The 25,429-nt window shown below is 44.1% G+C and overlaps 1 protein-coding gene across 19 annotated transcripts in view; it reads right to left on the bottom strand.

The window, feature by feature from the left end:
* EVA1A (eva-1 homolog A, regulator of programmed cell death) overlaps positions 1-25,429 on the bottom strand; it is an 89,880-nt gene that overhangs the window by 51,692 nt on the left and 12,759 nt on the right. Inside the window, exons 1-2 of one of the 19 annotated variants that reach the window (XM_070234795.1) lie at positions 4,558-4,698; positions 3,881-4,119 (exon numbers count right to left, since the gene is read on the bottom strand). The exons of 1 other annotated variant lie outside the window; for it this stretch is intronic. Coding sequence is in view for 1 of the 18 variants with exons in the window: in XM_070234786.1 (XP_070090887.1) it covers positions 3,881-4,119; positions 4,272-4,478 (446 nt within the window). In the remaining 17 variants the exon portion in view is untranslated. 19 annotated transcript variants of the gene reach the window in all.

Here is a 25,429-nt window from a genome sequence, read left to right as displayed (position 1 = left end):
GACGGACACGGAAGTTCTCCCACGCTCCACCCTCAAAAGCAGCCTTACTAGAGCGTTTCTGTGACCCCCTAATAAAACCTCCAGGCTGTGCACACACCAGGTAACCTCATCTCACTGAAGTTTTGGGGACAATCTGCCAAAATAAGCAAACTCAGGGGAATCACAGCTGTGCGGGGCAGCTGTGGAGGAAGCCAGAGTCCACAAACGTGCAGGGATCTGCACAAGGCAGTCTGCCACCAGAGCAAGTGGCCAAGGGACCAGCAAGGAGGGGGCTCAGCTTTCAAAGCCAGGGCTACATTCAGGGAAATCAAAGACGCCAAGTTGGTGAAGTGATCAGCCATAACCTAGTACCCGGTGTCACACACAACTCACACAGGGGTCAGTGAATGGTTCCAAACCTGGTTCTCCAAAACCCCATCTGGGCCATTAAATTCTCTTAACAAGCTTTACCCTTTATATATAAATGTTCTTCATAACGCTTGAAGAGAAAGCACACTCCGCATCTGATCGAGTATAATGGGGGAGACCCAGCTGGTGGTATTGATCCATCCACCCCACATTCATTGATTGACTTCACCAATATTTATGTGTGAGGTGCACACGGCAACGACAAAGCTGGAGTCAGGTAGTTCCTGACCCCACATCTGCACCTCTTTCCTCCGGCAGGTGTGCTGACTCCACGCCGCACACCCAAAGAGCTAATGCTGTTCTCATTATGACCAGGCACCCTTAAGGCTTCATTTAGCATCAGGTTCATTGGTGCTGACCCGGGACTGTGACAGGGGACTGACCCCAATGTCCTGTCTCTCTGTGGCTGGGGGCAAGGTAAGGAGAAAAGGAAAGGAACAGGAGTTGTAAATATAATGGCACAGTCTTAAGATCACAAGTGAGGTACAGGTAGAAAACCCAACAGACTTCAGCTCTTAATGCACACAACCAACCTCAGCTCATGTTTCCGGAGCACTTACTATACGCGGGGCTAAGCCCTTTAGGTGCACAGTGTGAAGAGTGTTCTGTTGTCCAAATGTCTGTGTGAATCCTGGCCCTACCACTCATTAGCTGTGTGACTTTGGGCAAAGTGCTTAGCCTCTCAGTGTCTCCACTTCTTTGTTTGAGAAATAGAGTAATATCAGTACTAACTTTAAAGGGTCATTATGAGGATTAAATGAGAAAAAACATAAAATGCTAAACTTGAGCCATGTCCTGGCACAGAGTAGACACTCAGTATTCAGATGAACAATTATTATCCCATTAGTTAGTCACACTAGTCTGCAGAGCAAGCAGACTATTTCTTCCTATTTTACCAATAAGGCTTTGAGACTGAGTCAACTTGCTCAAGGTCACGGAGTTAATAAGTGGCAGAGCTGGGATTCAGCCTGACTCCAAAGCCCGCAAGCTTAAGCACCACCATAAGCACAGCACTGAGCTGGGTTCTAGGGGCACAGAGACCAGTGGGGAGACGAGCAAGGGATCCCTGTACAGTGCAGTCAACACTACAAGAGAGATATATCAAAGGAAAGAGGTGGTGGGGGGGGGGCAGCCCGGAGGCGCAGCGGTTAAGTTAGCATGTTCCGCTTCTCGGCGGCTTGGGGTTCACCGGTTCGGATCCCGGGTGCGGACATGGCACCACTTGGCATGCCATGCTTGGTAGGCATCCCACATATAAAGTAAAGGAAGATGGGCACGGATGGTAGCTCAGGGCCAGGCTTCCTCAGCAAAAAAGAGGAGGACTGGCATTAGTTAGCTCAGGGTTAATCTTCCTCAAAAAAAAAAAAAAAAAAGAAAGAAAGAAAAAAAGGGGGAGAAGGTAGCAGGGATCAACAGAACTGTCTGCAGGAACTGAAGGATGCTTCACTCGGAAGGGGACTTAAGCACTAGCCTCAAAGAATGATGAGGAATTTGCCAGTCAAGGAGGAGGAAAGGCATTCCAAAAAGTCAGGATCTAGAAGACCAAAAGAATAGTGAGTTGAGTGGTATGGCAGCCGGATACAGGAAGTGGCATAAGTTGAGGCTGGGAAGGTAAGTTGAGGCCAATCACGGACAGCCATGTGAGCCAACATCAGAGGCTAGCTTGCGTAAGACAGTGATTCTCGAACTTTCATATGTACAGGATCTACGTTTGGTGATTGTAAAACACGTGTAGATTCCCATCCCTTCTGTTAGCACTGGGGGGCCAAGAAGGGTATTAAGATAGTGTAGTAGTGTGGCCTGCTGCGGTGTTATCAACAGAATTCTGGCACTGCAGTGAGGGACGATTTGGGGACAGAGACTGGTATAATCAGCCAAACTGGAACAGATAAGACGATGCGAGTTGGGAATAATAGCACTCTTCATGAACTGATACACTCTACTATCAACCTCAGCACTATTAACATTTGAGGCCAGATAACTCTTTACTGTGAGGGATGTCCTGTGCATCACAGTATCCCTGGCCTCTGCCCACCAGATGAACAGCATCCCCCCCAGTGACATGTGGACAGCCAAAAATGTTTCCAGACATTGCCAGATGTCACTTGGGAGGCAAAATCGAAAGCCCGGTTAAGAACCCCTGCTTGACATCCTCCCATCCCACTTCACAGATGAGGAAATCCAGCCGCAAAAGGTACAGAAAGGCCTCAGCCAGGATTCAAACGCTGGTGGTCTGGCTCCAGGGCCTGGGCTCTTAGCCATCGAGCTTAACTGCCTTTTGGAGAGAGAGACTCAAGCCAGCCTTCCGGGGCAGAATTACAGATTTGGTGACAGACTGGATGACGGGGGGAGGATGAGTGAAGTTCAAAGGTGAAACCTCAGTGTTTGCCACTGAACTGTGAGGATAGTAGGTACTAAATAAATCGTTTGGATTTGAACAGAATCAAGATGCATTGGCTCAAAATGGAAAAAGCCTCGTCTCCTGTGGCACGAGCTGCGAGGTGGAAGGTTCCCGCTCAGACTGGACAGAGGAAACCTCTGTAGGGCTGGACGTGGGATGTGTGGTACAAACCACCTGGTACCCAACCAAACCCTGGCTGGGCCCCTTCCTAGCTGGGGTGCCCTAAGCGCTTTACTTAACCTCTCTGCATTTTATTTTGTCCGTTTGTAAAACAGGAATATTAAGGCAGAAGCTTGATGTGAGAACTCAGCCAGTTAATAAGAGCAAATAATGGCAAACCAGCACGATGTGGTTGGCCTTCCTCTCCTTCTGAGTCCTCCTGATTACCTCCACGCCACATGTGCGTCCCGCGCGGGGTGCTCCTCCCCCCCAATCGTTGGGAACCCAGGACTGAGTAAGCGAGGAGCTGACTGCGCCCTTATCCATCAGCACAGCGTCCCACTGAGGCTTTAGGGGGCGCCAACAGCCTTTTCACTCCCCAATCCCCTCTCATTTGGGGGTCCTGGGGGTCGCCAAACGCGCGCTGCGAGCTGGATGCCTCCGAAAGGAGCCAGGTAATTGAGTTCAATGTGAACCAAGGACATTTCAGGGAGGTCCCCACCCGGCAGGCCCGGGGTCAAAGCCAGTCACTGCCTCGGGCCGCCCCGCACAGCCTCTGCTCCTGGAGGCGGAGAAGGAGAGAGGCGCCGAGATTTGGAAAGGACCTGCTCTCCGAAGCCAAGCTGCAGAAGCAGAGAATTGAGAGTTGTTGGATCCAGAAAAAGACGCGGCGGGCAAGGGAAGCAACAGGAAAGTAGGAGGAAGAGGAGGCAATAAAGAAAGCGCTGGGAAACAGAATCCCCTGGGGGACCCAGCCTGCAACACCTGGGCAGGGGGTGGGGAACAATGCAGCGGCTTCAGGTCAGAAGTGCACAGGGTGTTTTTGAAGAGGGGGCGCTCCGGGGAAGCCGGGGCCTCCCTCGGGATGCCTGGCGCCCCTGCGCCCCGGGCGCGCTCTCCGGCGCCGCTTACCTTCGCCGGGGCCGCCGGCGCGCACTTCCGGGGGCTGCGCTCGGGGCGTGCGGGGCCGATCCGGGGTACCCGGAGCCGATCACCGAGAGAAGGACGCGACAAGGCGGTGCTCGGGGGTTGGGCTGGCCCTGGCGCCTCGGAGAGAAATCCCAGTGGAGGAGCCGCCGGGGCCGGGGCGGGGTGCGGCGCGGGGTCCCGGCCGCGGCGCTCAGGGGCGGCCGCGCGGAGCCCCGCAGACGCTGGAGGAGCCCGAGTCAGTGGGAGGAAAAGGTTGTCTCATTTCCTTCGGTCTCCCCCTTCCTCCACCCACTCTGCTCCGGACCTGCCCTCCCTCTCCCCCGCCCCCTTCCCCAAGCCAGCGGCCCATGTGGGCGCTCGGAAGACGCGAAACCTGAACGGCTGCAGCGTGCTGCGCCTCCCTCCGCGCCAAGTTAGTTCGCGCTCCCAAACTCCTGCCTGCTTCTCCGCGCTTCCGACCGTCTTCAGGGCCCCGGAAGGTTCCCCGTCGGCTGTTCTCACCCTGTCCCGGAGCTCTCGCCTTTCCCCCTACTAGGACGAGCCCAGATCTGAAAGCAGACCTCCAAGCTGCTGCCAGCATCCATCCTTTCATTCCTGTCCCGTCGCTTTCTTTGAACCCCTATTAAACCACCCAACCCAGACAGGAAATAAGTACTTACTTTGTTAAGTTTGACCAACTTTTTTTTTCTCCAGTGAAGAGTTTTAAAGCCTGATGCATAATCTCGAAGGAATGTTCATTTTGTTCTGATGGAGAGCAACTGCGGTCTTTGTTTGGCCTTGCTCATTCGGAGTTGAGGTTTTGTTTGTTAAATTCAGCAACTATTTATTGAGAGCCTGATAGGCACTGAGCTGGTCGCTGGATACGCAGAAATGAACCAAAAGGACATGCTGTTCCTAGACAATCGTCATAGATTAGTGCAGGCAGAGAGGAGCTCCAGAGATGCTGTGGTCTCTTAAGAGATGGGTCAAGGACTGAAGAGCTTTTTACGGGGTATAAACAGCATAGGCAGAGGCAAGAAGGACTGAGGAAGCCCCATTGGGAAGCAGTCTAGCAGAGGACACAGCGAGGATGGGGAGTGATGGTGGGCGAACAGGATGGAACAGCATGTTGCAGCAGGCCATCAGGAGAGGATGGGAGCTGCAGGGAGCACTGGGATGGAACTGACAAGACCTGATGACCATGAGCAATAGGTTAGGGATGAGGAGAGGATGAAGGAGAGAGGTAACTTCCAGGCTCCTGGCTCGAGTAACCAGTGAGTGACCAGAATCCCAGAGCACCTTCTGGAACTGCTCCTGCAAGTGTGGTCCTGGGACTAGCTGGATTAACATCAACTGGGAGCTGGTTAGAAGTCGGGATTCTCCAGCCCGCTTAACCTGCTGAATCAGAATCTGCATTTTATCAAGATCCCCAGATGATTCAAATGTGCGTTAGACTTTTGGAGGCACTGCTCTCTCGACCACTGACTGTATATTAGAAACACCTGGAGAGCTTTAGAAACCAATATGAGGCCCATGCTCCACCCCCACAAATGCTTATTTAATTGGTCTGGGGTGGGGCTCCAACATCAGTGTTTTTGAAATGCTTCCCAGATGATCTAATACAGTCAGAGTTGAGAACCACTGTTCTAGACTTACTCAAGAGCTACTTCCTTTAACCTTGAAATGCAGCCCTTCAGAAAGGGAAAGAACAGCTATGTGTAGATGAAAACGTAAAGACAAGTGATCCCGCTCTCATACAGAGATGACTGGTCTTCGGGGAGGGGCCTTTGTTTCCTACATTAATCGGGGAACCAGATTCTAGCCTCAGATGGCTACTAAGTTACTATCTGAACTTGGGCAAGTAAGTACTCCCCTGCCGGGCCTCAGTTTCCTTATCTATAAAATACACACCTAACTCTAGACGGCACACCCTGGCATGCAAGGTGCTGTGATGAGGGCTCCACCTAACTCTCCAGCTTTATCAGTAGGAAGGAGGAGAGGTGGTGGTGAGAAGTGGGTTTTCCTGGTGGAATGTTGCGTGTGCCAGCTCCGTGCACAGCCATGCACGAACACCAGAGATCAGAGGATTGTGTGCCGAGCACAGGTCTACACACACATGATTGGTGCTCAATAAATATGTACTAAATGAATGAGTAAACAAATAGGGCACAGATGCCAGGAGGTGGCATAGACTTTCCATAGAATGGACCTAATCCAGAGCCTATTCATTTGCCCCCCTAAGCCAGAGGAAGGCCAGCCGGAAGCACTGTGACCCATGAACCCAGCTTTGGATCTGAAACTACTACTGCAGCCGTCCCCTCTTATCTGCGGCTTCGCTTTCTGTGGTTTCAGTTACCCATGGTCAACCAAGGTCCTAAAATATTAAATGGAAAAATTCCACAAGTAAACAATTTGTAAGTTTTAAGTTGCATGCTGTTCTGAGTAGCATGATAAAATCTCTTGCTATCGCTCTCCATCCTGCCTGGGACGTGAATCTTCCCTTTGTTCAGTGTATCCACACCGTATACACTCCCTGCCCGTTAGTCACTTTGTAGTCTTCTTGGTTATCAGATCAACTGTCTTATATCGCAGCTTGTGTTCAAGTAACCCTTATTTTCCTTAATAAATGGTCCCAAAGCACAAGAGTAGTGATGCTGGTAATTCAGATATGCCGGAGAAGTCATAGGCGCATCCTTTAAGTGAAAAGGCGAAAGTTCTCAACTTAATAAGGAAAGAAAAAAAATCACAAGCTGAGGTCACTAAGATCTATGGTAACTTTTATTAAAGTATATTGTTATAATTGTTCTATTTTGTTATTAGTTATTGTTAAATCTCTTACTGTGCCTAATTTATAGGTTAAACTTTATCACAGGTATGTATCTATAGGAAAAACAATATGTGTAGGGTTCAGTACTATGTGCAGTTTCAGGCGTCCACTGGGGGTCTTGGAATGTATCCCCCGAGATTGGGGGGAGGACTACTGTATTAAGAACTGCTAGGATGTGTTGAATGCTAGTACACACCAGGCATTGGGCTAAATGCTCTGCTTAGGATCACCTTACTGCATTATAATGAAGAAGATACTGTTGAACCCCTGCATTCCAACTGGTTTTAGGAATCACAGATATGGAGGGATTAGAGCCGCCATCTAGGGCAGCCCCAGCCTCTGTTTGTGCAGCTGGACATTGGTGACCAGAGAGCCCCTGTGGAGGTCTTACAGGTCATTCTCCAGGACATGCATCCTGGCAGCTTGAGGAAAGGGCTTTGGAGTGACTGCTCCAGGGTCCTGCAGAAACATGCTCCTGTAAGCTATCTCAGGGCACCCATGGCTGTGGCTAAGCCTTGGAAAGGGATGTCTCAAAGCTGCTGGCCTCATGGTGGTGTGCACATGCTGCCTTTTAATGAGAGCATCTTAGGTGCCAAAACCTGCGCCAATCCTTTTCACGTATGTTTATTTTAATCCTGATAGCATCAGCATCCTGATGGGTTAAGTTCTTTTATTTTCCTATTTTATAAATGAGAAAATTGAGATGTCATGAAGTGAAGATCTGTTTGTCCCCACAGCCCCAGTTTTTTAAGTGGTACACTTTATTGCCACCATTGTGCATGTCCACCACCTCTCCTGTCCCCTCCTCACATCTTCCATGGAAGGGAAAGTCCATCTCTAGGGGGACATAATTAAAGAATAGCATCATAGCAATTCAGACTTTAGGTCAGAAGTGAGGAAGGGGCATGAAGCCCATTTGCCAGACCAGGAAAGACATTCAGTGGCTGCCTTGTGAAGCTGCTCCCCCCTGGTCCTATAGGGTCTGTTGGACTGGTCTTAAGGCAGAGGTGGATGGGATGTTCCCACACAAGCTGGGGTTGAGATCCACAAGATGAGCCCGGCAGGGCCAGAGGCAGGAGGGAGTCCAAGTGCACAGGCACAGCACACAGCTCCAGTTACAGCTAGGGGTGGGAAAATAGAAGAAGAAAAGGGTACATCCCAGGAAACTGGGATCTGAAAGTAACTACTGCATGCTGGGGTCCAGGCCCAGGGCTGTGAGCTGGGCTCTCAGCATGAACAGCCTTGCTGATGTGGTGCCAGCTGGTCTGGGCCTCCATGCAGAGTGTGCGGGGTCTCCCAGGGCGCTGGTGGTCAGAGCAGGGCTCCACCATCCTGTCCTGCACACTGATGTCCTGGCCAACAGCACATCCAACTCATGGAAAAGGTCTGGCCCCCAGAGCTCCTCCAGTTAGCACAAAGGAGATGTCATTTTAACCCTAAGTGAGGGGAGGCTGTGGCATGCCTTCAGCAGCACAACCATCGTGAGGCCTGGAATTGATAGGAGGGTCCTGACATCACTGAGCTCCATTGATCAGTCCCATCTGACAGGGACCCCAGACACATTCTGCTGCTTCCACTTCCAAAACTCCCATCTGTGTTTGCATGACAGCAATTCAACAATTTTACACAAAGCTTTTTGTGGCACATTTTTAGTGGTACTGGTTTTTGCCTCAAACAAAAATATGACCTCAGACTTTAATTATCCTCCTTTTATTGATAAGGAAACTAGAGCACAAGATCAAAAGGCAGACAACAAAACAAAGCTGAGCTACCAGCTGAACTAAGGTGAGACCTTCAGGACTTCAGATATGGCTTTACCCCTAAAAGATAAGCTGCTGAAGGCACCACAAGATGCTTACAGTGATGTATGTCCTCACCCTAAATCGTGCGGGCCATTGTGGGCCCATGCAGTTCAATTCAGCTGCCATTTCCTGGAGACTGCCTGCCCTTCACAGAGAATTGCCCTCAACAGGGTAGGCAATCTGCATGTTACACTCAACTCTCACCTGGGGAGTGTTTTGAAATACAGTCATGCGTCACTTAACAACGGGGATACGTTCTGAGAAATGTGTTGTTAGGCAATTCCATCATGTGCGAACATCATAGAGTGTACTTACACAACCTCAGATGAGATAGCCTGCTACACACCCAGGCTCTACGGTACTCATCTTATAGGACCACCGTCAGATATACCATCCCTTGTTAACCTAAATGTCCTTATGCAGCTCATGACTGTAAATACACCCATTTGTCCGAGAAGTTTGATTATAAAAAGAAATAAAGATATAGAAAAAATCTGTAAATGGATACAAAACATGGAAGGTTTATTTAATAATAATTTACTGATGTGTTTTAAATCATGGGGCAGGTTCAGGCATCTTCAAGGTGGAGGGGAAGGAGGTAGTGGGAAGATCAAAGACAAGGGAAGAAGCAGAATGAGGAAGAAAGGTCTGGCAAGCAGCGGCTTGAAGCAGAGAGAAGACCCCTGGCCCGATCAAACTGCCCATGTGCCTGGGGGGTTTGAAGTCACACATGTGTAAGGATGCTCCGTCGCTCTGTACATCTCATTACAAGTAAACTCTATACTTCTGAGAAGTAGAGTAAACCATTAAAAATGAATCACATGGATCGCATTGTAAATACATTAATCAAACTTGCTAATTTAAAGGATTCCTAGTGTGGACATTTTGGTGAAAGAAATGAATCAGCCTTTCATTTATTATCTCTTCTTCTGTTAGAAGAATAATTTTAGACTCCTTGTTCATATCCAAAGTAGATCTCAAACTCCTCCAGCTGGTTTTTTTTTTTTTTTTTTTGCCCAGACACAGGAGGATGACTAGTTGCTGGTTGTAGATACCAGTTTAGGAATAGAAATCACTCCCATTTGGGGACTGGTTAACCCAAATGAGCAGATTGCCATCCATTTGATTTGATTAGATGTAGCACACCTGTGCATACGGACCCCATGTTCCAGAACGTGCAACCGTAAAACTGATGAATCAGAGAACTGGTTAAATGCACGCACTGCGGGGTTTTCAGAAGTTCGGGGTCCCTGCGACCATCTGTTCTGGTTAGTGCACACTCTTCAAGGAAATGAATAATTTGTTATGTTTTGTCTTCTGTCCTGTGTTTGCCATTTATCTTTCAGGCCAAATCACTCTGAATTTCTCGCTCAACACTGTTCACAGAGTTACAGGAAACAAGTGTTTGAGGAATCTGGAAGAGTTTCAGGCAGCCTTGTCAGGGAGCGCTGAAATAGGGCTGTGTTCAGGTCAGCTATGCTGTTAGGTTGAGCCATTTTAATTCAAATTTCATACTTTATTTTAAACTCTAGTGTTTCTTATTCCTCTAAAAATGTGAATTTTAATAGTTTGCTACATATGAAAAATAATTTTTTAATAGGTCATGTGACCAAAATTACTTGTAATGGGATGTCTCAATTTTACATTGCGAGTCCGTGGTATTTTCAGTATAAAAATAGACACAGATGTTTATCTTCTAGACAACTTTTTAGGGTCATCCATGTTGTGGGTAGGGATCTAACTTGCATTTTCTTAAAGAACAACGATTAGCCATTTCCCTAGCCCTGTTTCATAGTTCCATTGTCTCATTTTTTTTTTATAATTGAAACCTCTCGTTTTTACAGTGGCTTCCTGTTGGTTAGAAAGAGAGTATTTTGTACGGATGATTTATTAAAGTTCTGTTCATGCTTATTTAACCTTGTTGGCCAGGATGAAAAAAGTAAAGGAGTTGCCAACCTAGGCATGAAAACGTCCCTGTGGAAAACGGAGAGGAAAAAAGGGGCAAAATTTACACTCAGCTATGTTTATGGTTGCTCTGGTGACTATGTTTTGATTTAAAACCTATCATTAATCAGAGGTTATGTTGTATTGGGCAGCAGCAACTGGCTAGAGAAATATTTTGATTTCTACTCTATTACCCTGAGCAAGACAAAGTGGGTAAGCCAAGAGTATTTAGACCTCTACTCCTGCGACTGCAGCTGTGAGGAAATAATTCAGTGAGCCTCCACTTCACCATAGAAGAAAGCCCATGCTTAACTGATGCTTGTCCCTCATTATCGCATCCCTTTTGGGCACATAACATTTTAAGAAAGGTGGGGGAGGTGACTAGAATGCTGGGGCAACTCAGCTGTGCAGCTCATATTCCCTGGGCTTTTTAGTTGTATTAAAATTTCTTTGAAACAATTGAATGTGCTCCCAGAATCCCCTCATATTCCTGTGCAGATAAAACTTCGCTTTCTGAAAAGGGCCAGAAGGCCTGGGGAACACGAATCTTATCATTTAGTTGTCTGTATCTGTAAACTAGAACTTCAGAGGGGGCATGGCCATCAACGCTATTTATTTGGTGATAAAAGGCATCCATTAGACCTTGTAAAAAGTTGGTGAAAGGTTGGACTGTAAATGTGTGGTGCAGTATTCTCCGACCTGTGGTGTCTAGGAAGTGTTGGTAGTTAAGACTATCAAATGACTAGTTTAATTTCAGCAGGCTGTTGTGGAATGAATGAATTTAAATGCCACCTGGTTAATGACTATCCGTGGGCCTTAACGGCCATCCCATTGCTTTGCCAGGGAATGTCATGGCAAAAGTGAGACAGTGGGTTTAAAAAAAAAAGAAGAAAGATAGAAAAAGAAATTGTCCTGTTTCCCCCAAACTAATATTTTTAACAAGCACCCATTTTCTTTTCAAGCTTACTCCTGCTGTGATGAATACAATGAAATGACCGTAGGGCATAGCATTAAAAACAATTCTCAACCTCTTGATTTTCCTAAAGTGACATCATTAATGGTGACACATTGGTGTCTCTGTCTGCACATCCATTAGCCTTTCGTAGGGCCATGAGGCAATTTCCTTTGTCTTTCATTATTCGATTTACTTGACTGCCTTGCTCCAACACTCCTGGAGATCATTTACCACTTCTGGAATTCATAAGCGCTGGGTGTTGGAAGGCTTCATGTAAATAGCGGTGCCATAGGAGGAGGGACAAGGACTCTGTTTTCAACCATTTGTACTTTCTTGGGACAGAACCAGATTTCTTACCTTTGACCATGTGAGGATGACCTCACTCACTCAAGGCTGAGATAAGTCCAGGGGTTTGTATCCGTTTGGCATTGTCTGCACACGCTTCAGACAAGGGAGCAACTTCTACACTTTCCTCTCCCTGATGACTTTTGGAGATCATCCACTACTACACTGAGCTCCTTACTGTTTTGTAAACTCATCTGTTTGGACTCAGGTGTCATCTCTACATTTCCTACAGAAGTGGTTCTCAATCCTGACTGTGCATTTTAATTACCTATAGAGGTCTAAAAAAAGCCCCGCCAGCAGAGATTCTGATCCAGTTGGTCTGGTCTGGAGCCCAGCTTGTTACTGTATTTTCATCACTTTTTAAACTCCATTCAGTCCTCAACTCATGTAGTCTGGTTTCTGTTCCCAACACTCCACTGAAACTGCCCTTATTAAAGTCACTAATAACCTGCAAATTTCAAAATCCAGTGGCTGCCCCTGAGCTTGTATTGGTGACCTCTCAGGGTATTTTCCACTGTTGGCCACTTTCCTGTTCACAAGCTCTCCTCCCTTCACTTCTGCACTTCCCCATCTCCCAGATGCCCTCCTACCTTTGTGATCACTCCTCCTTTGTAACTTTCCTAAACCAGCTTTGCTTCGTAACAAATGCATCTGTTCACATCACTAAAATCCCTCGGGGGTCACCCACCTCTTACAGGATAAAGTCTAGACTCCTTAGCATGGGACGCGAAACCCTTCGGGTCAGCCCCTGTCTGCCTCTCCCACCCATCCTGTAACAATCTTAGTTTTCAGCCCTATCAACCTCTTTACAGTCTCCCAAACATGTCATGCTATTTCATGCTTCTGTACTTTTGTACAGAATGTTCTTGACTCCACCCCCATCCTCCCCTGAGGAATTCCAGCTCATCTTTTAAGACTCAGAACAAAGGTGAGCAATTCTGGGAAGCCTTCCCTGCCCCCAGATAGAGGCAGCGCCCCCTCCTGGGTCCCCAGCACCTGTGACACCTCTTCACTGTGGGCTCTGCACTGTGTTGCACCCCCTGAATCTGAGTCCTGCCAGGGCAAAAGGATCTTGTCCATCTCTGTCTCCAGTGTTGGGCACAGTACCTCGCACCTAGTAGGTGCTGCTATATATATATGATTAGGGTGCAAGAAACATCACACTTCTTTCATTTCTCTGAATTGAATTAAATTTGTCCTGAGCTCTCTACTCCCTCTGTAGGGAAATTTAATCTCAGTCATTATTGAGGCATGCCCTCTCCCTAGGGTCAGGGGAAGGTCCCTGGTGGCTTGTACCATACAGAGCATGTGAAGGGGGCCCTCTAGACTCTGTCTACACTGGTCACCACATCCAGGCTTATTGTCCAAGCCTGCATGGAACCATGAGACAGGTTCTTCTGAGGCCTGGGCCTTGGGATTTTTATCACATGGCTTCTCAAGGCCACAGCCCTTAATGTGTAGTCATTTCTACCCTCCTGCCACCTCTCCTGCCCCCGAGCAGCCCCTGTGGTGGATGCTGTGGGAAAGCGGAGTTCAGATATTCACACTTCACCACCACCCCCAGTGGTCCAGCTCTTCCTGTCCTTTTCAGGCTCTCCCTTAGCCTCCAGTCTGGCTATGCAGCCTCAGAAACTCAAAGCCCCCGGTCCCGCCCCAGCACGGAGCCTTACGATGCCCCTCAATGAGCACAGGCAGCTAAAACAAAAACAGAAATAAGGATCTCTGCTCCCATTAGAAATCTGTTGTCAGACTTGCAACAAAAAAGCCACCAAAGACGGAAGCACACCAGGGTCTTACTGCCTTCTTAAGGCCAAGGAGAGAAGAGTACAGACAGCAAAGAGAACAAGGCACAGAAGAATATGTCAATAAATTATCCTGCCACATAACCTTCTATGAATTTGTCCAATTACTTAATTAACAGCAGAAGTGTCCATGAAAAAAACATGAATGAAATTGCCCTCCCAAAGAAAGACATCTCCACCAGGCTGCCCTCCTCACTCAGCCTTAGCCTCCTCGTTCCTTCCCCAGGGAGGTAGGCCTGACGTCCCCGGGGTTCTCCGGGCTGTGGCCCAGGAACACCGCTCACATGGCCGAGTTTATTTGAGCTGCTGACTCGGATTGCTGACACGGGCATTTGCAGCAGCTGCACTAACCCACTTTCTCTCATGGATGATTTTAATCTCTTTAATTTTTGCCCAGCCTGTGAGAAAACTGAAAGCATGGCTGAGAGGGGGTGGGAGACAGAAGTTGCAGGTCAGGAGCTGAGCGATGGTTAAGTCCTATGGGAGGAAGCAAAGGCGTTTGTAATCCTTTCAGGAAAACAAGTATTACTGGCGAGGAGAAAGCTGCCAATGTAACTTTGTTCCAAGAATAAATAGCACATTTTTCCTCAGTGTTTGCTTTTCTCTCTTTGATCCGCTTGAAACCCTCTGAAAATGCCTGGCCAGCGATTTTTCTCCCCTCCAAGGCTGGGGAGAAGGAGCCACAAGCACTCTCTTGAGATTCCTCAAACGGAGGCATAAGTAGGGACTCCCGGTCAATGCTGGAGCCTCGAGGCCTGTGGAAGCTGGGGATCCAGACGTTTCCGTGAACTTTAAGCACCACAAATATGCCACGGTGTTTCCAAACACGGCGTCATGATGCCCAGAAGCTGTTTAAAAGGGCAGAATAATGAAGAGTTTCTCTGACCAAAGCCACGGGGAGCTAGGGAGTTTGAAAACAGAAAGAAAAAGCAGAGCTCAAGTGGGTTAATGTTTAGCTTTGGTCCCTGGCCGTGGTAAATGCCTGCACGCAGCGAGGCTGACTAGAGCATGCCCTCACCATGGGGAGTTTATGGTTCAAATGCTCTAGAAACCACAGTCCAGGCTTACATCGTTTTCCCCTCTCTTCCCAGATAGCTTCATTTCCAGGGAGCTGTAGGCAGGACAATACCAATAAAAGATGAGGGCCTTAGCATTAAACAGACCTGCATTCATTTCTTGTTCTTTCACTTACTAGTTGTGCAATAAGGCAAGTTAAGGACTCAGTTTCGTCGTCTGTCAGTGGAGAATGATAATACCTATCTTATAGGATGGTCATAAAAAATATATGAAATGTGTGTAAGCTTAGCATCATGCTTGACTTTAAGTGTTCAATAAATGCCAATTCCCCTCCACCTCTGCCTCCCCACAGTATATCATTCAAATCAGAAAATACTAAACACTGATTAACGATAAGACCTGTACTGGCTTATGCAGAAAGCCAAGAAGTAGGAAAACCCACTTAATGGAAAGCTACATGCAAAATGAGTATTCGAGTCTGGAAAGTGTCAAGTAACAGGTACATGTGTTGTCATAAAACTGCGCAGGAGGCACTGATTAATGGCCAATCCTGAGAATCAGTTTTAAGGGTCCTCCAGAGGGTAAAGTTATCTGAGGGGAAGTTTTATGGAGAGGGATGGACTTGCTCTGGACAGAGAGGCAAGGAACAACTGGACATGTTTTGGATGTTAATAGACTTTCCTTGCTTCACAGGATCCCCTTAGGGAGATTTTGGGGAGATATTTGGAAAGGAAATTGGGGAATGTGGTAGATTAAAGATGGTGGCAAATTCTTTGTCACTATTCCAATCAAGAGGTAGACTTTACTTCTCCTATTCTTGAATCTGGGCTGATTCTGTGACTAACTAACAAATAGAATGTAGCAGGGACACACTCTGCCAGTTTTGGACCTAGTCTTTAAGAGAATCAGTAGCTTTTACTCCCTGCTTCTTGGAACTTTGGCTCTTGAGATGCTGTCTCTTAGAACCCATATACCACGCTGTGAGAAGCCCAAGCCATATGGAGAAGCCATGTGTTGGCTCTTTGATCAAAGCCCCAACTGAGCTCCCAACCAACAGACATATTAAGACCAGGCATGCGAGCAAGCTGTCTTGCATATTCCAACCCAGTCAAGGCCCCAGATGACCACAGTTGACACCACATGGAGCAGAAGATCCACCCAACTGATTTCAGTCAATCCACAGAATTGTGAGAGATAATACCATGATCCTTGCTGTTGGATACAAATTTTGGGAGTGGTATGTTATACAACAATAGATAGGTGAAATAGGAAGGGGCTTGTGGGAGGCCTCGAATGCCAAAGACCAAACTCTACACTTTATCATCATCATCATTATTGAAACCATTAGTAAATGATCCGTATGTGCCTGGCGCTATGTTATAAATTCTTAATATACGTTTAAAATTTAACCTGCTGATAAACTTATGTGTTAGGTACCATTATTCATATTTAATAGTCAAGAAAACTAAAATTTAGAAAGCTTTAGAAATTTGCTGAAGATTATACAGCCAGAAAATAGTAGAGATGAGAGTCAACCAGTTACAATCTGACCACTCTCAAAGCTGCCATCTTCTCTCTTCGAAAAGAATAAGCAGTGGACATGCTGATAATATTGGGAGATACAAACACTCTTCCAACCGGAAACTGGCAACCAGTTTGAATAACACAAGCTGCCTGGGCCTGTCAAATAATTCCAGGCAAGAAAATGGCAATGGGTCTAATTCCCATTATTCAGTGACTGTATAGGTACATAAGGCAATTTGGGAAGAATAAGAATGAAAAGCTTCTTAATAAGCATTTGGTGAGGAAAATAGAAGCCACTTGTATTGGCTATTTCTGCATAATCATCCCCTGAAACTTAGTGGCTTATAACAACAATCATCATTTATTATCTGTCATGGTTTCCATGGGCCAGGAATTTGGAAGTTGCTCAATGGGGAAATACTAGGTGGGGGTCTCTCAGGAGGTTGACTGGGGTTTAAGTCATCTGAAGACTTGCCTGGAACTGGAGGGTCCATTCCAAGGCAGCTCACTCTCATGGCTGGCAGGCTGGTGCTGGTTGTTGGTGGGAGGCCTCATTTCCTCATCAGACAGACCTCTCTTACAGGACTGTTGAGTAGACAGTCTTCATGACCTGAAAACTGGCTTCTCCCAGAGCAAGTGTTTGGAATGGCCAAGGCAGAAGCCAATATGCCTTTTATGACATGGCCTCAGAAGTCACACCCAGTAGCTTCCACCAGATTCTATGGATTACATAGAGCCATCCCTGATTCAGTCTGGGAGGGGACTCCACAAAGTCATGAATACCAGGAGAAAGCAATCATCCAGGGCCATCTTAGAGGCTGGCTACCACATTCCTCTACCTACAAGTTCTAAAGGCTTTAAAATAGGATATTTGAGGCTTTCACATCTGTTTGCAGGACTAGGGAACAAAGGTCAAGGAGACTATTTGTGATGATCTCAGCCTACATTACCATCATAACAGGTTCTGAAGAGCTTACTTGAAAGCTGCTTCAAATATCAGAAAACTTTGAGAAATTCCTACGGTCCATCTTAGCCAGCAACTCTGGAGTGAGAGATTCTCTGAGGCTACTTCTGGCTATCTCAGCTGCCGACAGTACCCAAGAGGTTCATTCACAAGGGGGTACACTGAAGCTGCTGAGAACCTCACATCTGCTTCCAGAGAGTGTGACCTCTCCCACTCCTCTCTGCCGTCTACTCTCATGCAGATGCCTCTCATTGACTCACACTACAGTGGGATCATAGAAGGGAATTCTGGGAAATGTGATTCCTAACTTTGCCTTGTTGATGTAGGCAGTCTGTGAACGCAGGTGGTGGTGATGCCAAACGGACCATAGATAATCCAGCCAAGACATTGGGGGATTTTCAGTCAATGAAACATGCATAATACTATGAATTTTGGCTTGAAATTCTCCCTTCTGCTCCAAAGATAGTAAAAAACAGTTAAAAAAAACTTTTAAGTGAGATAAGCCATGCTCACAAACAAGATAAATGTTTCCATGAATCAAATATTAATGAATAGGGGCTGAAGCCATGAACCTATGAATCCAGAAATGGGCAGAAGAGGGTTAGAATTCTACTCCTTTAGGGATGTTATGGACTGCATGTTTGTGTCCCTCCCCCTCCAAATTTATATGTTGAAGCCCTAATCTCCAATGTGATAGTATTAGGAGGTAGAATATTTGGGAGATAATGAGGTTTAGATACAGCCATGGGGCTGGAGTCCCGGAATGGGATTAGTGTCTTTACAAGAAGAAGAAGAAAGGCAGAGCTCACCCTCTTCAAGAGCACATCAAGATCCATGTGAGCACACAGTAAGGTGGCGGCCATCTGCAAGCCAGAACCAAATGTGCTGGCACCTTGATCTGGGACTTCCCAGCCTCCAGAACTGTGAGAAATAAATGTCTGTTTTCGAGCTACCTAGTCTACGGTATTTTAGTATAGCAGTCTCAGCTGACTAACACAAAGAAATTCAACTCCTGAAGGGTGACAGGACTCAAAAGCAGCCTGTGCCTGATGAGAGACCAGGGCTGGGCTCACTTCATGAAAGAAGCTTACTAAAAGCTGAGATCACACCTAGAGCTGTGGCTTATTAAAGTGGAATGTCTATGACCCTGTTCCAAGTGACTGTCACCCATCCTCATCCTGAAGAAGAGAAAGCCCTTATGTGTATTACCTCTTCACTGAAATCTACAATTTCCTTATATTAGTCTCATCTTTTTAACTTCTTCAAATTACTTCATTAGATTTACCAATATATTTTACTATCTTTGCCTCATTTCTTACATTTCATGTCTTCACTATGAATTTACATCTCTTCCTGCTCAAGTACATCCTTTAGTAACTCTTTCTTCAAAGGTTTATAGAGGGTAAATGCTCAACCTTTTTATATTTCTGAAAATATCTTTATTTTCTCCCCTCTTGTACAATAGTTTAATTGGGTATAGAATTCTAGGTTGACCATGATATTGCTTCATAACTTTGAAAATATTATTGTATTCTGGCATCTACTGTTACTTATGAAATGTCTTTTGTCAGTCTAATTCTTATTTCTTTTATTTTAATTATTCTTCTTTTCCCTCTATTAACTTTTAACATTCTTCTTTATCCTTTATGTTCTAGAGTTCCCATTAATATGTCTAGTTGTCGGTTTATTTCATCCTTCTCATCTCTGTGTATGTTCTTACAATCTTAAAACTCATGTTTTTCTATAGTTCTGACATTCTGTTATTAATCCTTCTAATATTGATTTTCTGACATATGCCATTTCCTTTATTTTATACTTTTTTATTTCCTATTTGATTTGTCTTGGAACTTTTTTGCCTGCCTTCCATGTCATCTCAATCATATTTTTTAATCTCTTTAGCTCTATAGCTTTCTGTGTGGTTTCTATCAACTACATCCCAATTCATCAATTGTCTCTACAGAGTTCCCAATCTAGAGTTTATTCTATGTATCGATTTGTATTTGAAATTTCAGGTAATATCCTGACATTTCCAAGATTTCTGGTTCTTTTTTTTTTCTTTTTTTCTATGTCAACATTTTCCCTTTTTCAGGATTCATATCTATATTGTTTTTGTTTCACAATTTCTTGTTCTTTTTTATGGATATTATTCTCCCTCTTAACTTTTTGGATATTGTGTTTATTTATTTAATAGCCTACATATAGGGCTTACTATGCACTGGATATATTAATTCCTTATCAACAATTCTATAAGAATACTCTTGTTATCCCTATATTACAGATCAGGAAACTGAGGTTGAGAAAGGGAGTTGAGTAAAAGGCAGCCTTCCAGAGTAAGACAATAAGAGAGAAAAGGAGAATTCAACTTTATTGTAATGTTTTATTTCTTTAAAAAAGGTGAATTTGAAGGAAGAAATGGAAGATATCTGGTACAATATCCTTATCAAGTTACCTTATAATTTACCTATGCAATTCTAATCAAAATCTCAGTAGACATTTTCATTGAAATGGACAAATTTTTTACAAATGGCATATGGAAGAACAAAACGCCAAGATATAGCCAAGATAATTCTGAAATCAAGAACTTACCCTGCCAGTTATATAGGCTTACTGCAAAGTAAGACAGCGAGTAAAATGTAAGACAATAACAGCCCAGAGATGGCCAAATGGATCAATGAAATAGAATAAAGAGCCCAAGAATAGACACAAGCATAAATGAGTCCTTGGTATAAAGTAGATGAGGCATTGTAAATCACTGGCAGAAAGACAGACTATTTAATAAGTGGAACCAAAACAACTTGATTTCCATATGGAAATTTCCGTAGCTGAAAAATACCACTGGATCTCCACCTAATACCATTCAAAAAATAAATTCCAGATTGATTGAAAAACATAACAATATCTATATGACCTTGGAAAGAGAAGGAACTCCTAAACAAGATACAAAAAGCAGAAATCATAAAGGCTTCATTAATTTGACTAAATCAAAATTAAAGCTTCAGTACAATAAAGGCCACTTTATTGAGAGGGACAAGTGTTCTTTCCTTATATTCACAGAAGAAGAACATAAATGGATGATTAGCATATGAAATACCAGTAACAGGAAAATGAAACATAAAACAGCACTGAGCTGGTATTTAACATTTTCAATAGGACAAAAGCTGAAAGCCTGACATATTCCTGTTGGCTAAGATAAAGGAAGGAGGAATTGTCAAACACTTCAGCTGCCTTAAAGGAGTCTTCTTGTCCCCAGAGCCTACCTACCTCACATGTTGACCGTGGCTGGGTCAATCGTGGGCAAAACTTAGGAAAATCTGACCAGGGCTGCATAGGAGAGAGAGCCAAATGCTTCATAAAATTTGCAGCCATGCTAGCTCTGAAACTAGAGCAGGCATTCACCCAGCAGAATTCCCTCAGAGCCAGGATCAGTAACGAGGGGGTTTTTCTCTAGCAAATGCTCAGCCCCAAGCGATTTCATTACCAAATCTGGATGGTTCCCAAACTCTTTCTATACTAAAATCTAACTCTAATTGTGCTGGCAGAGGGAAGCTGGTTCCAATTAAGTAAAGTTACTTCTCCAGGCCCATATCTACACCATGCCAGTTTCCTGAAGGAACACACAGAATATGATTGAGGAAGTAGTCAGTAATTCCCAAGAAATCAGAGTAAAGTATAAATTGATAAAATAATATTCAAATTTTCGTGCATGGGAAAAAGTGAATCCCAGGAATTATACCAATCAGATAAAGTCTAGAACATAGTAGTGACTATTACAATAAAAATATGAAAATATGAATGAGAGGCAATGTTCACATGAGTTTTGGAATCAGGCAGGCCATGAAGGCCAGCTCCCCTTTCTAAGAAAAACATGAAGTTTAAAATTTCCTTATCTTTTCTGACCCTGTTTCCTTTGCTGTAAAAGGCTATTAATGCCTACTTAAGGATATTAATACTTACTTGACAGGATTTTTTCTGAAGAGTAAAAATGGAAATAAGTGTAGGGCATTTAGCATTGAAACTGCACATACCAGTTGCTCAATAAAAAGTGGTGATAATGCTAATGGTGGTGGTGGTGATTTATAAGCACTGAGAGAGAATGCAATGATCATTAGGGACTGGGGAAGATTTATTAATAGCTGTTCCAGACTGATTTCATTTACTATTTAATTTGGGTTATTAAGTTGATAAACTAAAGAAATACCATTAACCCTAATCTGTCTTCACTTTATTAAAGCATTTAGCAGGGTCGTTCATTATATCATGTGTTTGTATTCAAAATGATATCATGTTACCTATGAGGAGGGACCTCTGGTCTGTGAATAATCGTACCAAGCCACTAACTTTGTGTCAATCTTGAGGGTAGCCAAGATGTTTACGACCAAGGTGCTGCCTTGTTTAATATGTTGACTGATGGTTTGGATCAATTCATAGTAAAGATGTTTATACATTTAAGCCTCCATCGAACTGATCTTATCTTGTCAGTTTGGGACAACTTGTATTTGTTGTAGATAATAACTGTATAACTTTTATTATCACCTCCCCCAAGGAAAACATTTAAATTTGACTTAATCTCTCCCTGAGAGAAATTAAATACTAAGGACTAAGATTTTGTTGAGTAAGGCTGAGCTTTGGAGAGCCGCAAACCATTGTAATATAGAGATTTTTCACTAATCATTCCCATTGAGAATGCATGGGTTAAGATAGGATAAATAACCCATGCATTTTATTTTAATAAAGAATGTTCAAATTCATATTATATCATAAGTATTTCCTCATGTTAATGTCAACTTTTTATTTGATATTAACATTTTATTTGAATAGACGCTCAGTTTGAGTCAACAAAGAGATACAGCTGCTAAAGGATCATAATCATGGGCTGTGTCAAAAAGTCAAGTGTTGAAGATGGAAGTAGCGGAAATTCGAATGTACTTTGTGTTGATGAGACTTCTTGAGTGTTGATCCAGTTCTACACAGCAAACCACCAGTGAGGTTCTAAGAAGCTGCAAACAATTAGAGTTGTGAAGGCTTGTCAAATATCACATGAGAAGCCAGATCATGTGAGGAACCAATCATAGAAGAAAAACCCAATGGACTCAGAATGATTAGACTGAAGAAAAAGAAATGTATAAGAAACATGATAATTATATTTAAATATTCAAAGGAAGAAAACCGGGAAAATTGTGACTCAGGAAGCCCACTCACAACAAGGCCACCTTTTATAAGTCAGAGGAAGAGAAAGACGTTGTTAGCGATGCAAGAACCCAGAAAACACACAATTCAGTTCCCTTTCTGAATAAACTACTGTCATCACTACTGTTCTAAAAGTTGAATCCTAAGAGCAAAACGGCATCCTGGATTGCACCCTAGAACAGAAGAAAGATGTCAGTAAAAAACTGGAGAAATCTGGAAAAAGTCCATACTTCAGTCAATGCATGGCATCTCTGTCAATTTCTTAGTTTTGTTAAATGCACTAAGGTTATATAAGAGGTTTATTTGGATTTCCCTGTTTTTTTCTTTGATTTTTTTTTTTCCCCTGAGCTAAAATCTGTGCCAATCTTTCTCTATTTTATATGTGGGTAGCTGGCACAGCATGGCCGCCAATGAGTGATGTAGGCCCATGCCTGGGAACTGAACTTGAGCGGCTAAAATGGAGCATGCTAAGCTTAACCACTAGACCATGGGGCTGGCCTCTAATTTTTTTCTCCTACCCAAAGCCCCAGTACATGGGTGTGTATCCTAGTTGTAAGTCCCTCTGGTTCCTCTATGTGAGCTGCTTCCACAGCATGGCCACCAACAGATAAGTGGTGTGGTTCCGTGCCCGGGAACTGAACCAGAGCTGCTAACCAGAGCATGCCGAACCCCAACCACATCATCAGGGCTGGTTCCCCTGTTTATTTTCCCTTTAAATATTTGAACTTTATGTTGGAGAGACTTCTTCTGGAACTTTGAGTCTAATTCTAGACAGCAAACTACCAGCCTAGGAAAATAATTTTAAAAAGCGGTATGTATAAAGATGTTCATTACATCATTAGGAACGCTCATGAAAATTTGGAAACAAAATGTTCAATAATAAAGGAGTTGTTAAATTATGGTACATCTCTGTGTTTAAATGTCTTGAAGCCACTACAAATTTTTATGATTGTTGGTATTGACATAAGGAAATGTTTATGATGTAATATGAAATTTAAAAGCTGGATACAAATCTGAACCATAGGCCTAAATGCTATACAATTTAAGCAAATAGAAAAAAGATTAGAAAGAAAAAACACTCAAAACGAATACACATCTTCTCTGGATATTGGGTTCTTTTTCTTTTTCTCTTTTTTCTAGTTTTCTGTAATAGGTACATATTACTTTCATAATTTAAAAAATCCATAAAAAGGTTTGAGCTAGTTTCATTATGTAAACAGTTTAGAGGTCACCTGTCGCCTCTCTCCCCCAGGCTTTTCCTGACTATAGAATGTTAAAGGACTGAGAAGCAACGTCTGAAGATTGCACGGCATAAGATAACTCACAAGGAATTTTTTTAAGAACAAGAACTATGGCTTAATCCATTAGAGCTGGAGAAAAACTGTCTACGTGCTCCTAAGCAGTCACAAATGGCTTAGAGGCAAGAGGGCCAGCAAGGTGGAAGAGCATGCCAAAGATATCTCAACTGGAGATGAGCGTCCCACATATAAAGACAGAAAACAAAGCCAGAGGGGGAGGAATTAGACTCTGTAACGGATCCTGGACAAAAAAACAAAATTACATCTTAGTGCCGACAAATATTCATAAGATAAGTGTGGCAATAATCCAAGCTGAAAAGCATGTACTTAAGTATGGCCGTTATCCAGAATGAAGTTGAAGTCTCATTACCAAAAATGCTTCATGCGGGGCTGGCCCCGTGGCCGAGTGGTTAAGTTCGCGCGCTCCGCTGCAGGCGGCCCAGTGTTTCGTCGGTTCGAATCCTGGGCGCGGACATGGCACTGCTCGTCAGACCACGCTGAGGCAGCGTCCCACATGCCACAACTAGAGGAACCCACAACGAAGAATACACAACTATGTACCGGGGGGCTTTGGGGAGAAAAAGGAAAAAATAAAATCTTTAAAAAAAAAAAAAAAAAAGAAAAAACAAAAATGCTTCATGCAACTGTCAAAGACAGAGCGGAGAAAATCCAAGTCAGGGAACTGAAATGCCACAGGCAAAACACGGAACACAAAGGGGACAGGGATCGCATTGTAACACGAAAAGCCGTTGCTCGGGTGAGCCAGTCAGTCGTTCCCTCCCTGTGAGGGTTCCTTACAGAATGCCGAAGAAAACAGCACCTCATGCACAAAGATGAAAGACAGCATCATCCCATGTATGTGGGAAAAAGGAGTCTGGCCAAATGATACCAGCACCTGTGCTCATCTTGCACAACCATCCTCGGGTATTTAGGAATCCTGAAACTGGCCAGAGACCAGCCATAAGTCAGTAACCCTCCGAAGGCACGCCATAGAGCTGTGCATTTCATTTTTCCACTGATGGGCCACGTATGTATGTCAACTGTTTATACCCTGATAGTCCATTTGCTAGCCAGAAATAAGGGCTTTTTAGAAATATAGGCTTTATTAACCAAAGCAAATCAAAATACATTTTAATAAATGTAGCTTCTATAAAACATTTATAGGCCTGTTATTGGTCTCAGTTCCATTTTGTCCTTGTTAATTATAGAACTGGTATCAACAGGCTAAGTTTTTATCAAGCCTGTGGAATATATCCATAGTTTAGTCTAGTATACACATCTCTGTCTCCAAAACTTCAGGATTATGACTTTTTCCCAGTGGATACAAGACACTTTTAACCCAAACAGTCAGGCTGTTAGAGCTAATGTTCAGCAGTTCTGAATATCCTCAAGTTTCCATTCCAAGAATGGCTACAGAAACTTAAACAATGATTCCTACACATTAAAAATCTAGGACTAGTACTGTGAATTCATTTCTGTCAAATATCTACAATTTCCATGAATCTGTATTCCCCCTGAACGCAGGGCAGTTGGATAAAGGAAAATATGTCCAGTCTGAATCTGAGTACCTTCACTTCCTTCGATAAATTCGAGATCCTGCAGTTTCAAGGTTAATGTGTTCAGATGTCTTGTCATTTCAGCAAAGATGTAAAATTCTCTGAGCTATGGAGAATCTGAGAAATGAGGTCTTGTTCCCCTAAATTCTTGGCCTAAGAACAAAGTTCAGTAAACCTCGAGTTCTGACTACATTAAATAAAATAAACTTTCATTCTCTGTTTCAACTTATTGAACTCTCTCTCAAGGAAGAGTCCTGTAGAAAATTCTGCCTTGCTCACTTTCTCTTCCTCATCGTGTAAGAAAACTGATACAAATATTCTCAGGAAAAAA

This window comes from Equus caballus, chromosome 15 (assembly GCF_041296265.1).
Source record: "Equus caballus isolate H_3958 breed thoroughbred chromosome 15, TB-T2T, whole genome shotgun sequence".
In the NCBI taxonomy this organism is placed as follows: Eukaryota; Metazoa; Chordata; class Mammalia; order Perissodactyla; family Equidae; genus Equus; species Equus caballus.
Note: the sequence above shows the minus strand (reverse complement) of the source record. Positions and strands in the feature narration are given on the sequence as shown.